Below are 25,506 nucleotides of genomic sequence, written 5' to 3' on the forward strand. Positions count from 1 at the left end.
GCATTCTGTGAATCGGAATTGATAACTACCTTCATGAGGTTGCTGATTAAGCATCCCATAAGTCCAGCATCTATGGCCTTGAGTTCCATGTACAAGTATAACTGATTTAATGTTGCTGCTGCTGTGCTATATATTTCTAAATCTTCAGTCTGGTCCCAATGAATACTACCATTAACCACTCATTAGGGTTGGAACTATTTAGGCTGAAATGTGAAACACGCGAGTAGTTGAGTTTATTTCGTATCTATAATCCAAAAAGTCATGACTTCACTGAAGTTGGTTTCAAGAGTTGATCTCATATTTTAGGAGTTAGGATTTACCTAGCCCAATGGCATTTACATTTTCTCAATTCCTTTGTCGTTCCAAAAAGATACCCTAGCTCTATGTTTGCCTAACCGATTGCACTGACATTATCCCAAGTCATGTGACATCATCTGATGCATATCATTTGACAGGGCTGACAAGTGACAAATGAGACTAGAGTTGCAATTTCCATATTGATTAGCTCTGTCTAGGTTTTTCCTTATAATAACACACATCTAAACGATAGGACTCTCCTTTTATCACCACAAGAAAAGAGAAGGAAATTACTACATAATTAGGAAATGTTTGACGCAAAGGCAGATGTATGGACAAAGAAAGAACACTTCATTTAAGACAAAACAAAATTCCTTACCTGAAGAACATTGTTACACTGATTACTGATACAAACTTGTTGAAACAGGTCAAGCCTGATCTCGTGCCATTTTGGAATAAATTCAAGAATTACAACAACAGTGTTGTTAGTTTTTTATGGTATCATTAGTTCGTCTAGCCTACACAAACATTAGCACTGAAGGAGAACGACATGTCTTCCATTTCTTTATTGGAGCTTTTAACAGAATGACTCTGGCCATCACTGAAACTTGGAGAAGCACTTATTGAAGAACTAGGAGAATCTATCTTCATTGCCTCTTCGGAGGAAGAGCTTAGAGCACGCCGAGAACCAAGTCTAAGCTTCTCAAGAGTAGCCTCTGTCTCAGAAAGAAAAGAGACTGTCAGAAAATCCAATAAAACAGATAAAATGTGGTTTTATGTCTTAGAATTTAGAATTATTAGATGTCTTGGTTCTGTGTTTACTCAAAGTCAAGTGACTTCTCAGGTCTAGTACAGTACTAGTATACTATATGCAAGTAAAGTTGGTATTTGTCCCCTAGGTCCTAAGCTGTTCAAGTCTTGGGTAATATGCGAAATTCTGAGCTGGTGTTTCTGAACATGTGAACACGTCAATATCTTCATAAAAAGATCACTCTTCTATTTTGTCGACAAAGGTTCTTTACTTATCTACTACTAGTAAGTAGTATCAGACCCGTGTTCAGGTTAATCATGTTCTTTTGTGTTAACCAAAGGGGAGTCTTGTACAATATGTGTGAATACGGTTAAGTCTAGGAGTAACTGAGGTTGCGTTGGAGGCGTCAAAAATTTTCGATTAAGACACGGTAGGTCTCTAGAGCGTTGTGTATGGATCAAGAAGCTCAACAACTACTATAGCTACTAGAAGTCTTGACATGAAAACCTACAAGAATAGGATCTTCAGGAGACGGAAATGGCAAGTGATGCATTTTACACCACTTGACCAATTATATGAGCATGTTCTTGAGGATACAAATGTATGTGTGAAGTTCAGACCAATAGTACGGATTATGTGTCTCAGAAACTTGCTCCAATCAAGCAAACCTTGGTTTTCGCTCACCTTACCTAGCTCACTCCAACAATAAATCGACGTTGTGACACTTTAGAGTCTGTGGGTGTATAAGTTATCTGTTTGTGCCAGAGCAGCTACAAGCCTAAGGAAAAGGGTTATAACTTGTAGATACATCTACTTGCCCGAAACAATGAAGGAACGAATGGAGGTGCTCTGATCCTACAGTTGAAAATTACGTGTATCTTTGTATATTATGTTTGATGAGGCGTCATTGTGTAGATCCTTATCAAATAAAGTAGTGTTGCCTAAAAGAATGATTCTGATACAAGTACGAACGATCAAGTAGTGGGACTTGTAACTCTGGAAGGTAGTCAGCTGGATCTACCCCAGAGGTTTCTCCAACCTTTGGAAGACGGGTACTAGGAAAAAAGAAGAAACGGCAGAAAATCAAGGAGTAAACCAGTAGTTCAAAAAATAAATGAACAATTTTCATTTTCGGTAAATGATGCATTGGGTAGGGTACCTTTCACTTCTTCCTCCCTATTCTTTAAACCAATCAGATCCTAACAGAAGAATAATAAAGCACTGGAGCAGGCAAAATTGGTAAAACCTTGGGGTGATGATACCAGAGGTCTGGGGCTCGAACCCCGCCAGTTACTGATCTCATTTAAAACAAGCTTGCCAATAAAAAAATAAAAATAAAATAAATAAAGCACTGGAGCGAAAGAAATAAACTCGCGTCACTTGCAAACGGGTGTACAAACAAGGTAAAGGAAATAACTAATGGCTCACTCAAGAGACACAAGAGGCAAGACTAATATGGCATCATTTCAACAGTCAAAACAAACAAAGAGAGGAAAAAGAGATAATAATACCGTAGATGGAAAGAGCGTCGGATTTGATGAGTTTAGAAGGTGGTCTCTCTAATTCCAAGCAATCAAGTGACGATGGGGACGCTCTTACTCTCCCCAGCATCTCTCTCTCAAATTGTTTTGATTGATCTAATAGCGCTTTTTCTTCTCGTTTCTCATTTGCTTGATTTGCTTCCGTGGAATATAATCCCGAATAGTCTACTGTTAATGGGCTCGAGAGCCCAGCCCAATTCTAAAGCCCAGTCTTTTCTGTGAGTATATTGCAATTGGAGGGTTGCTCGATAGTGCTGCTGATATTGCAATGTACAACACAAGTCCACGTGCTTATTTGAACTATTAGTAGCTCTGGTGCCCGAGGTTGGTACAAGTGGAAGAGAGTTTGAAGGAGGAAAGGGCCTGTTAAAACTGAGCATCTCGTAATAAAATAATGTAAGTTCTAATGATGAGAAGAGTCCATGGATGAGCATAAACATAGTAACAACAAAGTATTCTGAAACCTTTATAATCAATTAAATTATATGAAGCCATTATCTATACAAATCATACAGATCTCTCTCTCGCTCCTCCCTCCCCCAAAAAAATAATTAAAAAAAAAAACGCCGAAAACATACACACGAGAGGAGCGAATCACTGGAGGAAGTAAGCATTCTGTCATGTTTTGGGATGTGGGAACCCGTACCCTCGCTAGTATCTTACATGTACAGCTCCACTGACAATTGGCTACAGATTCAGTCTACAACAATTGAATATAGAACATGTAAGAGCAAACAAAAAAAACATACAAAAATCGAGGGAAAATAAATGATTTCTGACGCAATGGATTAAGGTTCCCAACTGCACAATTGGGAGAGCCGCATAACAGTTCACTCTAGCTCCCAATCTGATTGCTTGAGTCGCTCAATGAAATCATGACAGTTAACTGTGCACTCTATCTCCGAATCTGATCATTCGATTCGCTCTGTGAAATAACGACAGGATTTGATCCAATACTCTTTTCTCAGCACTCCATCAAAGCCGTATCAGTTTCAGATAATGGGGCTGCAATAAAACAAAATAATTTATCAGTAACAACAACAGGCTAGCAATTGGAAGCAAAGGGGAATGAGCACTTCACTAACAAAGAATGACCAACGGCCTCATTAATACGAGAAACTTACTCTACAAAATCAAAACTTATAAATCAAGTACAGAATCTCCCTTAAACAAGTAAAATATATATGTACCCAACTTTTACAATTTTGTTTTCTCCTTAAGTGGGTACATGTTAACTTCAATTCCTAAACTAATATACCCTTGATCAAAATTTCTTGACTTTTAAATGAAAATACAACAGTTACAGAAGTATTGCTAACAAACTCTCCATTATCTCCGGTACAAATGAAACTACAAGATTCATTCAAACTAACACAACACTTCAAGAAGCCCGAAATCAGGAAAAAAATTATTAATTATATGGTTCACGTTTAAAAATTTCAAACAAAACTGGCAAGGTATTGATTCAAATGCCAATCAGCACCAAAATCAAATAATTCTGTTCAAAGTAACTAGAATTTAATGAAGAAGACACCAAGCCTTGTAAGAGCTGTAACATTACATGGCTTCCAAGTTCAAACAGGCATCTCCACCATCGTTAACACCAAGAGACAAGTCTATTCACAGTTCAATGTATACAACATTATGCAATCATGTAGGTAGGCACTGAGGCAATATTTTTTGTTTGATAAGTACACTGCCTAGGCACAATTTATACAGGGCCTCGCCTTTTCAAGGGACTGCCTCGCACACCATGCACCATGTTTTATCTCCTTTTTCCCCTTAAGTAGCTAAAGCCACTTGTATCATGAAGAAAACCACAAAATCAAACTATCTTCATAAAACTTAATCAGATTGATGTCATATGGCGTTTTTTCAAATTTATAGAACATAAGATTCCTAAAAAGCACTATCAGGTGGAGCCTAGGCATCACTTAGGCACTGCCTAGGCGTTTGGGGACAATCCACCGCCTCACCTTGCATAATGCCTTTGACAAACATAGCATGTCAGTATGACATTGTCTCATGGTTTTTGGGGATGTTTTCTTTATGAACCCCATTCACTTTCAACCACAATGACACAATCTAAAACATAAGGCGTGAGTCATGTTGGCTCCTCCGAACCACAATGAATTACAAAAAGAAAAACATACACCCCATATATATGTATGTATCATGACAATAAACTGCGGCGGAGACACACGTCTCCTTTATGCAGCTGGGATTGTTTTCTTCCTGGACAATAGAAGCAGGAACCTTAGCCACACTTGGAAGAGAATCTGGAATCCCCAAATGCTAAATATATAAACAGACAACTACATAAATACATAACTGAAAAAGCTAACAAAAAGGTATAGTGAATTTTCAGAAAAGTGATCAAAAGATGGAACCCATTTACGGGGGGAGAAAACATAAGCAAAGTTGTAAAAGTTGAGTACAGATGTAGCTTTTCAAAGTTTAGGGGAGATTTTTGTAATATACTTCACTTAGGGTTCATAGAATAAATTTCTCTAAAAAATGTCTTAGGAACCAAACTATAGTACCGTTGTGAAAACTAGGGTGTGTTGCACACAATGTGTGTGTCTTCAAAGTCTAAAGGGAGAAAATTTGCTGAGGTTAGTGGGAACCTAAAAAAAAATCCCTACTTTTCCCCCTTAAACATTCTTGTTACCTACGCTTTAGCAATGAGTTATGGCATAATAAGATAAATAATTTAAGAGAAGTGAAAGAAACGAATTTGACGGCCATTCCCTCTATATACAGTTTATTATATATGTTAAAAAGGATCACATCTAATAATTGGTTTTTTGTCAAATCACATACCAAGCAAGTCTTCATAAGAATCCTCCATGAGCGAGGTATCCATTAGCAAAGGAGGCGAGAAGACTTGGTCCAGAGCTTCATTCATACCATAAACTGATCCCTCGGCATCAGAAGCTGCATATTTTGAACCCCTTACTGAACGAAATCCATTATCTGGGCTTGTGTACTTGGGGAGTGAATCCATGTCAGTCAACATACTCCCTATTTCATCATAGTTTCCCCGCGGAGGACCATCAGAAGCACTGTTCTGAAGTAAGCAGGTATCATCAGGAGATTGAAAGAGTCGCTTGCTCTTAATTCCAAGCACCTTGGTGGGACTGGCACCAGATAATCCAGTCCCTGCAAAAGGTACAAAGAAATGTTCGGAGCCATCATAGGAATGATTGTCTCTTGATGAATCCATGTCGCAAGACTGCAGTGAGAGAGCAGCTTCCCGGACTGATCTCCTCAAGTTATGGACATAAGAGCTATCACTCCCTACAGATGGGGAAAATCCAATATCAGGCTATATATGGCCATATAAGAAAATTGTTTTCACAACCAAAGAAGCTGTAAGATATAAATTTGTTTGGGACTGCTCAATTACATCATTACTGAAAGCTTGTGAGGCAGAATAGAACCAAGCTTGCAGCAAAAGAAATGAATGTACAAGGGAACCTTAGACAAACCTTGTGGTGGATTATCAACATTATTATTTGATATAGGCAGGTCAACAGACTTTCCTTCAGCCACACTCTCAACCGGATTGACTTGTAAAATTGCAGTGTGTCGCTTTTGAGTGTTTGAACCTTTTCCAGAAGAGTTAGGAGTTAAACTGAATAATTGCGGGAGCTTCAACGCAGGAGAAGCTGAAACCTTCTCAAGCTGGACAGTTGACAATTTTGAAGTCACCTCAGAGACCTCGTCAATGCCAGTTTCCTGTTAATTCAGTAGACAGTCACTAAAGACCATTTTGAAACAGACTAATCAACGTGACTTCAGCTATAGAACTCTTACCGCCGTCCGCCCACTACTTTGAGCCTGTATAGGCGAAGTAGATCTTCCCTGGTATTTGGCCATGGGAGGAAGAGTGGAGGATATAGTGTTTACTTCTGCAGTAAGCTCTGATATTGATTTCTCTAATGCTGGAGCAGAATCCTTCAGTTGATTAATTAGCACCTATACCACAGCAATTCATTAAAAATAGTATCATACCAAAACTCAAAGAAAAACGTAGCCAAAGATCCCCCGGGTAAAACAAGAAGCAGGTGAGCACTTCATAGTTCATATTGCCCCACTAAGATGAGCAGGGGTGTGTGTGTTGGCAAGGCATGTTCTTGACTTGGTGCTTGCCATCCCCTTAAACTGATTGTACTGAAAACAATATTCACGCAATACATAACGCTGTATTTGTATTCGCGTGTAATGTAAGAGTATACATAGTAACATATCTTTATGACAAGTGACATAGATACAAAATTGGCAGCAAGGAATGAACCTCACAGTCTTAGGATGAGCATTTTACTATTTCTAAGATTTGGTACAAGTGAAATTCACCTTCCCTATTTTCTTTAACTAGACACAAAATTGGCAGCAAGGAATGAACCTCACATTCTTTTTTTGATAAATATGCATCTTATTCATATGAGAAGAAAGAAAGAAAAAAGTGAGTAGACTCACCAATACAAGGAGGTGTTTAACAAACAAGAAACATAAAAGTGAAAAGTCCTAGCTAAGATGCACCTGAAATAACAGAACCCCACTCTAACATTAAGTTCCCAAAACAGTAGCCCCTTCTCTCCGAAAGCATCAATGTCCAAAGCCAAGGTTCGAAGTGAAATTCTTAGATTGAGCATTTTACTATTTCTAAGATTTGGTGCAAGTGAAATTCACCTTCCCTATTTTCTTTAACTTTCTAGCCAATGGATCCATCTTACCAACAACGGAGGACTTTTAAGTAGGGTAAAGTGAAGCAAATAACATCATGGGATTGTACAGTAAAAAGGTATATATAGAGGGAAATTTTGTACTTCGATGTTTTTTTCTAAATTGTGTACTTCCATAAGCACTTGCAGAGATCTTTCAGTTGAGATCATCATAGATACCTAATTCTTAAAAAGAAATGTGAATGGGGATGGTTATATGAACTCCACTAAAACGAACTCCAAATGAACTCCACCACTTAACTCAATGAATTAGAAGCTGATTTTTGGTGGAGATGTTCTCCACACAATAGAGACCATCCTCACAAAAAATTAGCTCATTTGAAGATGTACAACCTCATCAAAAATCGTTTAGAAAGTTATAAAATTATCCAACGGTCCAGATTTTTTTAATTTCGATACAATGTTTGACAAGGTTACACATATTCAATTGAGCTGATTTTTGGTGGGGGTGTTCTCCATCATGAGATGTATACATTCACAAAAAATTAGTCCTCAATTCATTTTGTAAGTTCATTTTTAGGAGTGGAGTAACTTTGGAGTCACTATACAGTGGAGTTCATATAACCATTCCCTATGTGAATTCCTACTGCTATCTTCTGATTTATAGTCCACTTAACATAGGGTAGAAACATGGAGTAGAAACAGTTGAGCTAATTGGCAGTTGTAGTCAACATAGGGTAGAAACATGACTCGTTTGATGCCCAGTTTCGTTTCCAACACAACAAGGCTTACAAACATCCTAGTAAAATTTAAGGCAAACAATTAATAGATACGCAGGACCGACAACAAATATATAAAAATAATAATATGTACAAGAAGCTGTACAAGTTAAACAAAAGGACATTGTCAAGGTGAGGCACAAGTTCTGACTTATGGCAAATTTATATATTTCTTTGGGCTGCACGTTCTTGTACTCTTGAAATGCTCATCTCTTCAGATAAAACGGTTTGATTCTACTTTGTCTAACCCTTTCAGCCTATATGTACCACACTAACACCTCAAAAATCAGACTCATTTATCCTCTATTACTTAAACCAGTCCTACCATAAACCAGGACTAGTCCGCTAGTTCAGTACTCACAAGCTTTTGGTGTTCACACACTAATATCAACCATCGCACCCCAAGAGAAGCCTCAAAATTCTCAAAACCATATTAAATTCTATTCAACTAAGCACAAGTTGTTCTAAAGCATGTTTGTTCCACATGTTTGTGCTTAAAGCATTAATCCGACATAAGTGTCGTAAACAAGTTTTACAAGATAAGGAGAAAATAGTGGGACATGGGCTGGATATGAGTTGGTTCTGGTTCAGTGGAAGGGTCCACCCCAATGTCCACCTACATTGCCAAGTAAGGTAAGCAGGATGAACTAGCATACAAGATCAGTACCTCAAAGCAAAATAAACCAGTAATATGATCTATGAGAAAGTCAAATCAACTAAAAGATATTACTTTGTGCAATACTACCTGTATGCTAGCTAAATGTTGCCGATGTTCTGCAAGGACTGAAGCTAGAGACTCAGCATGGCCGCTAGTACCAGCATCATGTGCACTTCGTAGAAGCTCTGGCCCCTCTCCATTATTAGCCTTCGCCTGCAACAACATTAGTCACGGCAACAAATTACTAAGTCATCCAAAAAATGAGAGAGATGGAGAGAAAGAGATAAAATTAAGAATAATTGACCAGTCCAAAAAAAAGTCATTGACAGAGACAAGTGATTGCATCCTTTTCTTTCTATTTGATATCCACGAAACCAGTAAATCTGTGAGCACAACAGTGATCACTAGGTTTAGTGAGTGATATTGCCTTTCACCCCTCATTATATTAATGAGCACAATACTGGCTAATTTCAAATTATATCAGCCTCTTTAGTGGTCTTCAAGTACAAAGACGCATTATTCAGGTGACCGAAGCACTTTAGATGCAAATATATATATAGTGTGTTTACCAAAAAAAAAGTACAAAGACGCATAAGACAATCCATACTGCTGTCTTTCAAGAAAAACAAAGAATTAAAAAATAATAATACTATTAATAATAATAACATTTATAATAATAGAATTAATAGTAGCGGTAAATTTATTATTATTCCTACTACGATTAGTATAATTGTCATTGTCATCATTAACAATAATAAGAAAAACTTCTACTTATTTATGTTGTAATTATCATCATTGCAATGGATGATTCCCTTCCCCCCCCAAGCCCACCCCCTTTCTTTTAGACCAATAAGCTAGTTGATTCCTATATCTTAATAAGATATTGGTTTGTTACTTAAAAGAATATATAAACTACTTGATAACTTTAATACTTAATTCCTACAATAAACAATCATCTAGTAGTTTCATACCATTGTCACATTTGATGTATATATAGGAAAAGCACGTGCAAGTAGTTTTTAAGTAACGTACTAAGTGAACACCAGGGAGGATATATACTTTCAAATATAAACGCATGAGCAAGGAGCTCGATTAAACCTTAACGAGTAAGTTAGACAATTGTCCAATCAAAATCCATAAATTCGGTACTAATTGCAAAAGGTCCCCCCTAATTGACAAGATTTGGCAGTCTATTAATTCTACAGTGTACGCAGAAAATGTTGAGTCTCGCATGAGAAAATTATACCAGCTGCAGTGACTGTTTATGAATACGTTGTAAAGCATGTGTCCAGCGCCTGAGAACTTCAGCTATGTCAACTGTGGGATGGACTCTTCCACTTCGATCATCCACTCGAGAAAGAATATCATCACTTACTTGCAAATGAGTTGTATCTGAACTATGATGTTTTTCTCTATTTGCATTGATAAATGAACTATCTGTTGGCTCTCTATCATCAGCTTGTGTTGAAGCCATATTACCAGGCTGTATAGATAATACATCTGTATAAGGAATCTGAGAGCTTTGATCCATAGCTGAAAGCAACGCTGACCCAGAGATCCGATATCTGAATAAAAAACTTGTAATAAGACCTAAATATGTGCTAAGAAGAGACTGAGGTACGACAAAAGAAAAGGGGGGGAAGTGGGAAGAGGGGGCATACCTATGTTCACGATGAGCTATCAAATCTTCAATAGGACCTGAAGCTAAAACTTCATGTTGACCTGTAAATAAAAGAACAAGTAACTAAGTATCAAAGGACATCAGGTTTCAGTATAATCAACACATTAAACTATAATTCATTATGATCTCAGAAAATACAAATCTTGCAAAAACCTGAGACAGAATTACTTTAACCTAGTGGATCGTGAAGACTAACATTTAGGTTCTTCACTCTTTCCAGAGACATGGAAGTTTCAAATTTTAATTCAAAGAATGAAAGAGTTGCAGTGAGAAAATTTTAACAGACTCTACAAGATAAATGATCTAATGTTGGATCTCTTTGATGAGGGGAGCAGAAGAAATAACTGAGCTCCGGTGTAAGGACGTACTTTGAATCAAAAGGAACACTAATCATGCTCTCTTGGTTTTCATCCATGCAGGCTACATATGGACAAACATAGGCAGACACACATATAAGGTAACTGTTCTAATGTTGGATTTTTTTTATGCCAAACAATATTTAGGTCACTTGAAGGGCGCCTACCATATCAGCAGATCAGGTATTATTTCCTAGAATAGATACATATGTGTGTGCACTAGTGGTAACCCATAGCTACACCACTTGAGGAATTTCAGGTGCCTTCTCCACCTTTTGGTGCGCCTGCCCCAAGAGGCTACTACAATTACGACATACGACCTCCGGCAGCATACAATTCAGCTCACTTACAAAGCACTTTTCAGAATTTGCTATTCAAAAGTGATCCCTATTAAAAAGTTTCATCAGGAGCGCTAAGAAAATATAAATTTTGCCAAAAACCATCTTGTGGACCAACAGTCAAGGAATTTTAAATTTTCGAAACCAAAAAGTGCATTAAGTCCTCATCCCGCAATCCCGCCATGTATCCACATTTACCCTCTTTTATGTTTGGATTTCACTATTTTGTCTTTGCCTACTCAAATATTATTTATTTTACCACCATCTCATTGCATCTTAACCAATATCAAGCACAAACATCCAGAAAGTTTCCAATCCTATTGAGCCGTTAGGTACGCTTCAAAAAAAAATTATTCTTTTCACTCCAAAACCCAACCTGACAAAATACAAAACTTTGATCCCCGGCCTCCGGCCACCCAAATTTGACTTCAATAAGAGTGTTTGTATAAACTATCAAGAATATCAAAATGTAAGCAGCATACATCCCTTACTTGGATATAAGGGCCACGTCTTAAGATGTCAAAACAGCTGAGCCGTGAGAATATAAAGGTGGTAGGTTCCACTGTCCTTATTATGAACAGTTTACAAGTGTCATGGTGATAATATTTTCTATTGCTCCAAGAAGTCTTATAGGTCTAAAATCATTCAAAGACATAATGCCATTGGTTTTAGGTACCAAGTAAGACTGAGTTGTACCAAGCTGCCTCATCAAATTCGAGCTCTTCCAATATATGCCTTTGACTGGTCTCTTTCCCATTTAATCTATCACACAATCATTCCCCCACTACCACATCTCCACAAGCAATCCACTGATGCTGTTATTGTGCCACCCACAACCACGACACTTCACCATTGATCTTTGCCTCCAAAAGTCAGTATACATTCTCAAGAGGCATTCAAGATCTCTCCTAAGTCTACTTCAATGAACATCATGTAACGTTACGTTTGAGTCTCCTCGGACTTATCCAAATCAATCAAAACTCAAAACAATGTTGCATTCGTCAAATTTTAGGCAAACCGCCCAAAGAAAGTCTTGTTGCCTTTCTTAAGTTACCACTTTAAGTGTCTACCCTGCCTTCCCTATTGCTTGAGTTTTCATTCCATCACGTCTCCTTAAGTGGAAACAAATCAGATCCACCCACATCAGTTTAAAGTTAAAGGGGCAAGCACCACCAACTGTTTTTCTACCACTCAAAAAGACAAGGCTGGTAATTTAAAAGTTCCAATGTCATCTCAGTGTACTGCACTACTACCCTAAGTGCACACCCAATCTGGAGAATCTGTAAATCCTTTCATTTGCACTTCTTCTCGACTGATAGACCACGGTTACCTAGAGCCTTCCCTTCAAATTGCAGAACCTACTAGTCTGTAGTCATCTACGAAGCTATTGAAAGCACGTATACATATACCTTCGTCATGCTACGAGAGGGCGGAGAGGCACATGCAATCCAATCAAGAGGCACATGCAATCCAATCAATATGAACCCAAGGATCAATCCTCAGGTGCATTTTTCAAATAGTGTCATAAACTCCACTCAATTAGGTAAGTTTAGCAGTTCATGGGAAGAAACGGACAACTCAACCAACCGGTAGATAATATTATCCGGTATTAATTGAAAAAAGAAGTAACAAACAACCACAATTGAGAATATGACAAGTGTACTTGGTCACTTACTTTTCCGAGCTAACAAGGACTCCCACAAGCGAGTCGCCTTGGAAACCAAATGTGAATTCTGACCTGAGGAGCTGGATACACGATCATCCCATAGCTCACCATCCATCTTTGCTTTGTTTCGTAAGTCTTGAAGCTTTTCTAGCTCTTGTTGCAAGTAGGCCTGGCTTGCAATTGAACACAATGTAAGCTTAATAAACATAACAAGAATGATGCATCATTCATGATAACTACTTCCACTATGAGTTATGAGATGAGTTATCCTATACCTCTTCTGCACAAAGACCACGAAACTCAGCTGTCATTTCGTGAGCCAAGTTTGACCACATAGCTTGTCTTCTTACAGCTGTGTCTGCATTTTTAAGAAACTTTCTCCTTTCAAGTGCTATCCTGGCCTGTTTAACGTAATAAATCAAATTAGACATTATGAAAGTTATCAAGTTATTCATTATTTTTAATATCGAAACGAATTTGCAATTGTAAAAATCAGGTAGAGAGAAATATCATATATATGTACAAATGGCACATTTATTCTCTAATTTTGCACTGTAGATTACCACAATACTTAACCTAGACATGTTTGAAACGGGTAACATAAAAGAACATTTAAATAAGTAGGATGCCTCTTTTTTGAAATATCTAGGCCAGACACGCTGATACCCACATTGGATACAAGGAGAGACGTTAACGTAGACGACTTCAGGATAGACACTTTCAAAATTTAAAGAAGAAGAAGAAGAAGAAGAAAAGGAAGTGGAAAAAAGTAAGAAACATGAAGAGAGATGAGCAATTATATTCCAGAACAGATAGAAGAAGACAGATCAAGATGAGATATGTTATTCTCTCCATCTTAATTGTGGCTACAGAAGGATTCAAGTAATATTTGGGATCAACTCAAAACTAGTAATATTAGGGTGAATATGAATCAGTTGACCTAGATACAAAATATTATCACAGTTGTGGCCCTGTATCGAAGTGATTCTGAGTTTCAAGAAGCAATGACATACTTGTTTTACTTGTTTCGACTGTGATACACACACAAAATAAAAATAAAAGATAAACAAGTACCTTGGTCACAGGCAGTAAAGTAGCTGCATGGGAAAATGCTACATCTGTTAATGAAGCAGGCAGCGGATTAGAAGCAACATCGCCTGGAAACGTCCGTCTATGAACTTCCCGTAAAGCATGCAAAGAAAGTTGCCACAACAGCTCAACAAATCTGCAGCAATATGATAAAACAAATTCTTCAAAACACATACCCTGGCCACTACTCCGCACTCCAAAACTAATTCTAAAAGAAGCACGATTTGCAGTACTGGAGAAGACGCCAACACAAGCAACCAAACCCTTTCCAAAACCATGGATAGGACTCTATAACATAATCAGCAAGAGGAATAACCCTGCCTGGTTTCAGAACAAACCAATTGTGTTTGTCGTAATTGGAGACAAACAAAATGTGCAGAAGCATGTCAACTACGACTCTGAGATAACCTCATCGAAAAAAGACTGAATGAAACAAGGACAAGGGTATTCGTGCCTTACAAAGTAACTACAATTGTGAGTTACGTTAAACATAGAAGAAATCCTCTTTGCGGTAATAGACGGATGACTATACAAGCTGAGATGCTGTTAATAAAATTGACGAACAAGTGATCCTTTCATATAATTCCTATGATGCATGGGTATCCTTAACAAGGAAGTGTACCCATGTCAGCCTCCAACTTGGAAAAGGGAGATTTGAGGATATAGGGGAATGAAACTGTAACTATAAGAAAATAATAAAATGATTATAGACTCTAGTATAAAGTACAAAAAGCCTAATGCTGAGTCCATGTATACTATACCAAAGCTTCCACAGTGAACGCACTTGACCAATCGATTTCTTTCACTATCCTAATGATCTAATTAGAACCTTAGAACGACTGAAACCAGTTTCAATGTAATAATTTACCTAAATCAAAGCACTAGTTTAATTTACATAAGCTTCTAATAATCAAATTCAGTGCATAGAAAATTTCATAAAAATAACACCAACCTTGGTCCACAACACGTGGCCAGCGAAGAAACCCTCGAATTACTCCTCGGTAACGCCCCTTGTGATTCCAGCTCATTAATAATCCCCTGAACAACCTGGAGAGAGAGAGAAAATTAAATATAAACTCAATGATTTTTTCAATTAAAAAAAAAAAACAAACCTTTCGGAAGTCTCTGGACTGAGCAGAATCAAAGATCGGCCAAACTTTATCGAAATCCTGCAGAAACAAAATCCCGACATTATTATTTCAAACAAACCGAAATAAAAAAGAGATCTGATTTAGTTAGTTAAGACTTACTTTAGCAGATTGAATTGGACCACGGAGTGAAGACAAGATAAAATACAAAAGTTGTTCACCCAATTTAGGGTTCGAATGTCGAAACAACCCAACACGACCACCAGTGCCACCTAGGATTGATGGATCTAATCCTAATAATAAACAATTTGTGTACATTGCACTCTCTAATTCTATTTCTCTCTCCTTCTCTCTGTCCATTGTCATTTCTGTTTCTTTTTTCTCTCTCCTCTGGTTTTGGTTCCAAATTTTAGTCCTTTCTTTTTTAATTTTCTTTTCTTTAGGGGTTTCAAAGTTTTGCTTTTAAGGGAGGTGAAATTGAAGTTCGGTTTTTTTTAAGGAGGTAGGAAGGATGATTTCAAATCTGTATAGAGGGAGAGAGAGACTATTATATGACTCAGCCGGCCGCCCGTGTGATATGATATATATAATAATTTATTATTGTGGGACTTGTCATAATAATGATTGGAAGATAATAAGGCATTAAGATGCTTAGGAAGAGGGGAATGATCATCGTTGATTGTTACACAATTAACACTTCACCTTCAAATCAAGTACCAATGACTTTAGAGAATAGGGGAGATAGCTATAGGCACATCTGTATGTTTATAATGAATCTCAATCGTCTAGTTGTATATATGTTCATAGATTCACGTAAAAAATTTGTTTAAGCTCTATTCAAAAAGAGAATAGTGTTTGTCAATGACCTTAAGGTTGTGTTTGTTTACTGGCAAATGAATTTGTTTGCTAAATTGGTCATTTTTGGATGTTTTCATTAATTTACAAAACTTATTATATTTATTGAATTGCCAAATTTTGAGAATTTAGTGTTGATTGGGGTTTCGCATTGTCACGTTACATACAATCGGAAGTTTTTGTGTGGGTGTGGACTAGAAGGGACACAATACTATATTAACTAATCAAAGTTCTTTAAAATTTGTTCCTATTGTTAATTAATGTATTTGATTTTGTTCATTGTTTGTTGTGATTGGTTTGAAGGTTCGATACGGGGAAAAATGATGGTTGGTGTGTGTTGGCAGGTGCTAGGGTAGGTGGTGGCAGGTGGCAGGTGGTGGTCGTGTGGTGGTGGTGGTAGTACTGTGGCTCCATTTACGAGTGAATTGAATATGGGCTAATTCAATTTCGAGTCCTAGTTGAGGTAGCTAGTTAGCCTTATACTTTATTATTGCATTGCTCAACTTTTTTAATTTTGTTAAAGCTATTTATACGTTCGTACATTTGTTGAATCATCTTCGTTGTAGATAAAATGGTCGATTAAGCTTTCACATATTCCTAAAGTCATAGAAGTCCCAAGTTTAAGTGATGTGGTGGTGGTGGTGGTGTGTGGTAGGAGGTGGTGTACGTATATGTTGTGTATGCTTAAATGAAGTTAGTATGAGGTGTGTTGGCTAGTAGTGTGTATGTGAGTGTGTGTGGACTGTTGTGTGATGTGGTGTGTGTGTGTGCGCGCGCGGTGGTGGTGTTTGTAGACTGGTGGAGTGGTTTTGTACGTGTGGTGTGAGTGTGTGCTGGAAGATGGTGGTAGTGTGTATATGAGTGTGCGTGCAGGTGGTAGTGCCGTAGTGGGTGAGTGTGTGCAGGTGCTAGTGTGGTGAGTGTGTGTACAGGTGGTAGTGCGTGAGTGTTGTGTGGTGTGGTGTTGTTGCTGCTAGGTGGAGTGCATACTGGGTGTTGATGCATGCCTATTACTAGGTGTGGTTGTTGCTGCTAGGTGTTGATGTTGCCGTTGGTGCCTGCTACTGCTAGGGTGTTGGTTGGGTGGGTGTTAGGGTGGTAGGGCAAAGTGCCCTATCTTGCATCCTGATAAACATAAAATGTGTAAACTAATTATCAATGATAAACACCAATACTTAATCTATCAAATATTATGTTTAGATCAATTTCCTACTCTCAAACATAATCATGCAATATAGTAGAGTGCGGATTTAATTCCACATTTAAGCAATAAGACGAATATGAATTCAACAAGATAGAACCGCAAGGAAACAATGGTGAAAGTAACAATATATTGAAATGTGAATTAAACTATGATTATGTTATTGATTAAAATTGAAACTAATTTATCTAAACAATAAAATATGATATTCAAATGAATGAAGAAATATAGAGAGTAATGAATAATCCACCTAACGAGTTATCTCATGCAAATTCTAATTACTTCATTGTAAAGCTCTATTTTAATGTTTTCCCGCAATGTTCCAACAAAAGCTTTGAATGTTCTTGATCCCTAACAATAACTTATATCTCTATAGTCATTACTACTAGTATGAATGAGAATTATGATTAAACATCTATGTTCTAAGTTTTAACCCTAACAATCTTTGATTCAATTCAATATACAGTTTATCTCTAAACATATATAAGAAACTAAACATGTTTAACCTTATACAATGAAATAATTATCATCTACATTAAAATGCCTCTTTAGGCTTCATAATCATCATCTCTAATGAAGGGATTAGTTTAAACTCATTGGAATAACAACCATATTAACAATTAAATAAGACATTGACCTAAATTAACGAATAAAGGAATGAACTTTAATTTATTGAAATAATGGTGTTTTAATAGAGTTTGGAAGCAAGAATATTAAACCTTAATTAATTAAACTAATGGGGGAGCAGCCCTCAGGGTTTTGCATTAATCCTCTTTATAAACTAGAGGTTTAGGTTACAATTTTCGTGCATAGGCTTGGGAACTGAGTTTTGAGCCACTAAATCAAGTCCAAAGCTTAAAGAATTAAATCCAAAAGGGTTCAAACTACTGGGATTTACTACATTGCCCTTTTCATATATATTTACTACTCTGATTGGGTCGAGATCTAGACTATTAGAAAACTCTCTTTAAGCCATTCATTTTGATATAAAATAGGACTAATTATAAGTTCTTAGTCCAAAGATAAGGCATGTTAAAGTTCTGTTGACTTTCTACCTAAGTTGATTTTGATTTATCCAACTTTGACTAGGCTTTTAAAGGTTTTTTTCTCTTTGAAACTTTAGATTTAACCATAAAACTTCTTTAGCAATCATCTTAACTCTTTTTTTCATATAAAAGTGATGTTTTTATACACATATTCAGCTCCAAGACTTGTAATACACAAAATCAAGTAGATAGTGAATAACTCACATTATTATAAACATAATTGGCCTAAATAGACTACTATTAAGGGGTTTAAACTATAATTTTTTGTGTTTATCACATCCAAAAAGGAAAACATTTTTTCCCTTGAAAATGGCGAGCCCATTAACTCTACGTACAACTAGCATATCCAGTACGATGTTTTGGTGATATTTCAAAAATCTTATATGCTAGGATGTTCGGTGAGAAGTGGTAATATATAGAGAGGTGAGAAGAGGGAAACCTTTTTGTATTGTTTTTTTCCCTAAGTTATGGATGTTGCAAGAGTGTTTTTTATAGTGAAGATATGAGTGCAGGTTTTCATTACTTCTTGTATTGGTGGAGAAGCTATGGATGGTTTAAAAAATTGGATCTCTATAAGTTTTATTTAGCAGAAGAACTTGAATTTGGGTTTTATCCATATCAAGAAAATAATTGAAATTGTATGAAGAAAATACTTAAAATTCCATTGCACTGAGTTTATTTTATGGTTGTTTAAGAAGACATACTAATGGGTACTATTAATGTTGAGTTGAATTGTCTTTAATTTTATTTATTTTGTATTTGTATTTCATTTTTTGTTTTTTTATATATTTCCAAAAAGTTGAAATATCATTTGCCATGGGGAAAAAAACTATGTAAACAAACACTGGCAAAATTGACAAATCTCATATTTTCCAACTAGAAATTTTTGCAAACAAACACTAAGAGCCTGCTTGGTAACCAATTTTCCAGTTGGCAAATCGATATTTTCCCACTTAAACACCAATTTACCGCTGCTTGTTGCGATATAAGGGTTTGGCAAAAATAAAATCAATTTGCTGGCAAATCCCTCACATGACCTTAATTTCCCACTCGAAACGGGGAAAAAAATCCAACTTGGGGCTGGATATATTTTGCCAGAAGAAAATGACCAAAATTTTCTCGCTTCAACCCTAAACTTGGCAAATCACAATCTTTCTCTCTCTCTCTCAAACGTCGACAGTGAGCTGCAAGAGGAGGAGAAATCTCCTCATCTCATTAAACATATTGGTATATTCTCTCTTCTTCTTGTATATAATCTTTTCTTCTTATGCCGGGATATGAGACAGGATTAACGATTTTCTCAACACTGAGCTGGCACTCAAGTTCTTTGTAACTTCAATTTTTTGTAGAAGCTATTGCAATATGTCCGCCTCTGGGGGCTTAGAATTTTGCCTATGTACGCAAGGTTTTCTCCGAAAAGTAGGTTGCAATATATAATAATCTCAAAAGCTTAGCTGAACCTAATCTAACACCAAATAAAATCAAAACTTATATTATTATCTTTTGCTCTTATTGTTAACGGGATCAGCCAAGTATGAACATGTTACATATATCAGTTTGAATTGCTTACAAATTCAGCTCTTTTGAGTTGTGTCTCATCGAGATAAATGATGGCCGGAAGTTGTCTTTTCATAATTCTCAAACCATAATTAAAAAATGGTTTATACTATTATTTGTAGTGGCTTGAAGTAGTTATTTGATTCATTTTTAAACTTAATAAGATAAAGCATTAAAAACTGGAACTCATAAAACAGGTTAATCCTCATCTCTGGTATATAAGAATTAAATAAGCTAGTTGTAAGGAACCAACAACAATGGTAAAGAAATCCACTTCCTTTGGACTAATATTTGTGTTCATTCAATGAACAAGGAATCAAGGATCGAGTTGACAATGTCTTAGCTTGTCTACATGCTTTTGTTTGTTTCTAGTTATAGTTTTTCTTTTGCACATTATGGCCATACAAATGAAGTTTAAGAAAAAGGGAAGAAGGAATGATGATTTCATTTGTTAAGATTACTAAGGAGGACTGTTAAGATTGCTAAGTATGGAATGAATGCTGGAAAAAAAAGTACTTGAAATGCGCGAGCTGCAGGGGATTTGAATGGCTTCGTGATGCTCTGAAGATGGCATCAAGAAATAAGACAACCACTTTGACTATATAACCCATTGTTACCTTAAAAATGACTTTGTCAGAATTCTCAAAGCTAAAATATAAATGGATGAAGTTCAACCGGAGTTTTCGCTTTGTAAGAGGTGTAAGAGATCGATCTCGAGATGTAATATGTCATAGTTTGTTTATTTATTACTTTGTTGGGTCGTCTTAGTTTGCGGAAGCAAAGATATTATCTAAATAACCTGACATCCTTGTAAAAATTGCCTCTCGTCTTGTTGCCTAACTCTAGTTATGGTTGAGAGTGTCTGCTCAAGTTTGGGATTGATGAGTGATTTGCTTCTATAACATCTTAACATCATTTTTGTACATATCAGCTTACGAGAGAAGAGATGATTGACTCCTTCTTATATAATCTTTACTTACCACATAGTGCCTCATGTTTGTATTAAGAGGCCTCTTGTATTCATATCTCTTCGTTTTTTTTTTTCTAGTTTAGGTGTGTTTGAGCATGCATTGGTTCTCAAGTAGTCATATGTTTGGGCTATATATATGGTAATGAACAAAGAATATGTTTATATTAAGACACTTGAAGTTTTGCGTTATACAGGTGTGCTAGTCCAAAATGTTCAGTACTTTAGTGTAAACTTAAACTCAAAAAATGCCTCTTTGACAAAAAAATGGTTCGCGACATAATATGTTGATTACCTTACATGTAATCAAAGTTATTTTTGTACATGAATCTTGCTCATTTGTTGATTCCTATGCAAGAGCTGAAATGTGCAGACCAAAGGAAACCATTCAATCTCCTCTGCCCTCAACTTTCTGTGTCATCTGCTTGTGGTATTTCTTGATGCAAATATGATATTGGGAGATACTATATTTCTACATTGATAAAACTTCCAACGACTTAAATTTCTCTGGCATAGAAGGTTGCGTATTACTTTCATGAGCTTGTCATTAGTTCCAAAATCAGTATACAAATAATAATTGCAAGCATATATATTTAAGTTCCAAAATCAAAGAGGATCAGCTCACTTGACACTTCCAACCTCATTACATGTACTTGAATCCATACTCGAATCTGACAAATTTCAGCACTTAAACAAGCTCACTTCACAAGCTCGAAGTCGGCGCATTACTACCTCCTTTAGTGAAGCGTAAGAGGTCTTGTCTTGGTCTTGAGGTCATGCCTCCACCCTCGTCTTGGTCTTACAGGTTAGTCTCGCTGCCCTGTGCCTCGATCTCTCGGCCTCTAGTATTTTGTTAATTGTTAGTGTGAGTAGCTACTTCTTTTGTTAATAGTCCTTGGGATTTTTTTTGTGGGGCATCTTCTTTGTGCACTTTGGCATGTTCATATGCATGGGAATTCACTCTACCTTGGTTTTTGTGCTATATGTGTATGATGAGGTAGTTAGGTGTCAAATTTTATGGGTGTAGGTGCTTCGTTTCAATTCCAGTCATGGATTCCACACCTTAACTTGTTTTAAATCATTGTTTATTGCTCTGTGTGATCTCTATATTGTTTCAAACAATGAAAGTGGTTTGGATTAGGTAGTAACAATGTAAACTGCTTTGCTCTACAACTCATTATATTTTTTCTCAGAGTTTTGGTTATTCTTTCTCATTTGCTTCATTACTCAAGGCAAGCAAAAGGAACCAGGAACCGGGAACGAACGTATATAATTTTAAAAAAATGAAGGTAATTTCTCTTTCACAAGAGAAGTTGTGGTTATCACAAGAGACACCATGTCATGAACAATGATCTCCATTGCGCACATCGTCCCAGTCAAGCAACACGTTTACTTATAATATTGCATTTTTTTTTAATAAGCTCTTGTGAAAATAATCATAACGTAATTTTTTTTGTCATAATCTCAATATACTTCCTTAATAAGACACTCAAATAGGAGACTTATTAAGGTTTCACTAAAAAACTTGTCCTAAATTTAAAGAACATAATGAGGGTGTTTAGGATAGATAAAGGAAGAACTGAAAATAAATACTTGTGCTTCTGATTCATTGCAAAAGAAAGTGTTCAAGACACATGACATGCCCACTAAATAAAGACTAAACAAGTGCAGTAGCATCAACTACTTTTGCAAACAAAGTAAACCCTTCCACTAATCCACACTTCACAAACCAACAACACACCGCAGCCCACACTTTACACACAGCAACATCACACACCACCATAATTGGATTGCATGAAGAATTTTATTCTAAACTATCTAAAACACAGACGAAAGTCTACTGCCATGAATACTCCACTGAAGGGGGGGGGGGGTATCATCAATGACACTAGAGACTTTCACCATGTCCACCAAAGCTTTCACCACTCTCAACTTCTGTATCACCGAAGCTTTCACCAAGTACAGTCTCAGCTTGTGAAGTCTCACCAAGAACTGGACCAAAGCTTTCACCAACATTGATAGTATGATGTCAATAGTCATTCCCAAAAATGACACAAGCTTGAGGAAAATGAGGAAGCATCCTCCCTCTTAGGTGCCTCGCTGCGGGATATGCCTATAACAATAAACAATTTCTTACAAACACGCTATGGTTATAAAACATAGTAATCATTTGTTACAAGATAGTCAAATAAATTACTCTGAAATACGCATCCCATGCTTGACAATCAGCAACAATACATTTGGTTTCTTGATTGTATTCAAAACCAAACTCAGTAGCGTCGACAAGTTCCTTCACAGCTATGTAATCCATCTTCATAGTTTTAATCCTAGAACATACATGGTCAACCCCAATTGACAAGTTCAGTCGTTGATTCAAAATCACAGCCACGTCTATTAAGGTCTCGGTTTCCCACCCATTCCTTAACATTCTACCGCTAACATTTAGAGTCTTCTCCAATAACAATTCAATTAGGATCTTATCCATTGTGGGAGACCAACGGGTATGCTGATGACTTGCCATAACTATAAAAAGAAACTTTGAAGGTGAACTAATCAAAGTACGATTTAACAAGTAATCAAACTAATACTTATTAAAACAATTTTATATATAAACTAAAGAACATTGTGTATAAAGAATGATAATTACTCTTACAACAAACACTTCGTTCTAGTTAGATAACGATGCACCAAACTTAGTTAGATAACGATGTAACAAGTACTCTTACTCTTACAACAAACATTGATTTATCGTTATAGTTAGATACATCAGGGATCATTCTGTTTCGGCTAATGCACCAAACTTAGCCATACAGAAAAAGAGATGAATAAAATAAAATTAAAACCCTTTTTGTTTCGGCCAATGCTCTTGAAAAAATTAAATTGAAAGCCATTAAAATTCTCACCTTGATTCAAATTAATAAAAGAAAGAGATGAATCCTCCCCAAATCGGTCAAATTGATGTTGCCAAATTACAGTTAATATATATATATATATATATTAAAGAGAGAGGGAGAGAGAGAGAGATGAGGCGGCTAACCTTGAGAGAGAGAGATACGCATTTAGAGTTGTCAAACAACTGATTTGTTGCTAAAAATTTGCCGATGGATTTTTTTTTTATCAAGCACCGCCAAACCTAGAAAATCACATTTGCCAACATTTCCAACTTCTTAAACAAGCGGGGGCAAAAGATAATTTTCCTGCTAATTATTTGCCTGGCAAATTTTGAAGTGGGAAAATGTTTTCCTGCCCTAAATTTGCCCAGTAAGCGGGAAATTTTAACATGCATACCCTAACAAACTGAAATTTTCCCACTACAAATTAGCCTAGCAAATCTTTAGTGAGAAAATACTGGCAAATATAATATTTTTCCATTAGAACTTTGTCAGTAAACAAACACATCCTTAGACAATATGGAAGCTCAGTGACTTTGAGGGGAGAGAGGTAGAGGCACATTTGTATGTTTTTAATGAATCTCAATTTTTAGTTGTATGTTCAATGATTCACGTGAAAAATTTGCTTGCCATTTTACAAAATTATGTTTTTTCTTCCTAAAAAGTGAATTTCCCCTATTTGTTTTCGATCCAATGTTTGGCAATAGATTGGACACTTTGCGTACCTCTTCTCACTCACACATTAACACACATGCACACAAAACAAAATGGATAATGGGTGATGGAAGGAGAAACATATATGGGAAAGAACATGAAAAATTCAAGTATGAAGAAAAGGGATATGAGAAAGTTGAAAAAAAAGTATCATTTTTCTTGTTGTTTCGTAATTTTATATGGGAGCGGCTATTAACAAGAGCCACATTGCTACTAGTAATGGGGTTGACCAAATGCTTTTATTTTATTTTTTTGATAATTATTTTTATTCTTTTCATATAAAACTAACAGGTTGTTTGAAAAATGATTTTCAAAACTTTAACAAATCCCCCTAAAGTCAATTTAGATGTTCAAATATATCATTGTTTGCATTCGTATTTTTGCTTCGCCTCCAAAACCAATCATTTACTTCGATTGAACCTAATATTAAATGATCCTCTCTTTACAGATATTAGTCTGTCATATTAGAATTGATATGTTGTCTTAGCTTAATGTGAGTGCATAATTGCATACCATTCTTTGTAACTTGATTTTTCCTGATTTTTTAAACTCTCTAGTTTTTGAAAAAAAATTCACCTTTGAACCAATGAAACTCAATCCATAGAATGCGATATGATATCTCCAAGTTTTCAACGTTTTGGTTAACATATAGTAGTTAACTCCTCGCAACCAAATGGGACTTGGAATGTTTCCTCTAACGCCGCTTAATTGAATTTCTCGCAACGAAGTCGAATCCCTTTTCCCTCAAGTTTTTTACCACTTTTTGATCTTACACAGAAAACTCCGGGAGTCAAAACTTGAAGGAGTTGATTTCAGTGATCTAATAGGTTAAATACCATTTGGTCACCTTTGTAGAGTGTTCTTTGATGATTTGATGTCTAAACGAATGTTGGTAAAGAAAACAGGCAACATATAGGCTGTTATTAAAACATGCGATGAAAAGGAATATGCATTCAAGTTAGGAAAGGTGTTTGTCAAATTGACAGTTGAAGATGTTTCTAGAGTGTTTGGCATGCCAATGAGTTGGAATCATGTAGATATACACAATAAGGTATCAGCGGATGAGTTGAGTAAAACAGAGTTTGGGATTCGTCACTTTGGTGGAGAAAAAAACTTGTCGAATGAGTTGATTAAAAATGCTATATATAAAGCGGTGGATTCATAGAATGATATGCAAGTTGAAGATGCATGACTTCATCAAACCTGTTCCATTATACATTATCACCACTTTTTTTTTTCCCCGACACCATCAACAGTGGTTTATGAAGTACCTAAAGAGTGTAAAAGTGATGAATAAAATATCTTGGCCAAAATTGATACACGAAGACTTTATGCGCCGCACG

General features: G+C 36.3%; 2 protein-coding genes across 2 annotated transcripts; both read right to left on the reverse strand.

Annotated features, from left to right (window-relative positions):
* Positions 1–3,044: 3,044 nt before the first annotated feature.
* On the reverse strand, positions 3,045–15,425 carry AUG6 (HAUS augmin-like complex subunit). Its single transcript, XM_086559783.1, has 13 exons — positions 15,095–15,425; positions 14,957–15,013; positions 14,797–14,891; positions 13,830–13,980; positions 13,031–13,156; positions 12,765–12,924; positions 10,376–10,436; positions 9,961–10,279; positions 8,802–8,927; positions 6,409–6,570; positions 6,081–6,330; positions 5,413–5,889; positions 3,045–3,594 (listed from the first exon to the last, which is right to left on the reverse strand). Exons 1-13 carry the CDS (start codon positions 15,296–15,298, stop codon positions 3,554–3,556), a joined length of 2,229 nt encoding a protein of 742 aa, XP_086415909.1. The 5' UTR covers positions 15,299–15,425; the 3' UTR covers positions 3,045–3,553.
* A 7,021-nt stretch (positions 15,426–22,446) lies between these two features.
* Positions 22,447–23,079, reverse strand: LOC147496983 (uncharacterized). The gene is made up of 2 exons (XM_086562717.1): positions 22,766–23,079; positions 22,447–22,561 (listed from the first exon to the last, which is right to left on the reverse strand). Exons 1-2 carry the CDS (start codon positions 23,077–23,079, stop codon positions 22,447–22,449), a joined length of 429 nt encoding a protein of 142 aa, XP_086418843.1.
* Positions 23,080–25,506: the final 2,427 nt, after the last annotated feature.

Source organism: Coptis chinensis, chromosome 5 (genome assembly GCF_015680905.1).
Source record: "Coptis chinensis isolate HL-2020 chromosome 5, ASM1568090v1, whole genome shotgun sequence".
Classification (NCBI taxonomy): domain Eukaryota; kingdom Viridiplantae; phylum Streptophyta; class Magnoliopsida; order Ranunculales; family Ranunculaceae; genus Coptis; species Coptis chinensis.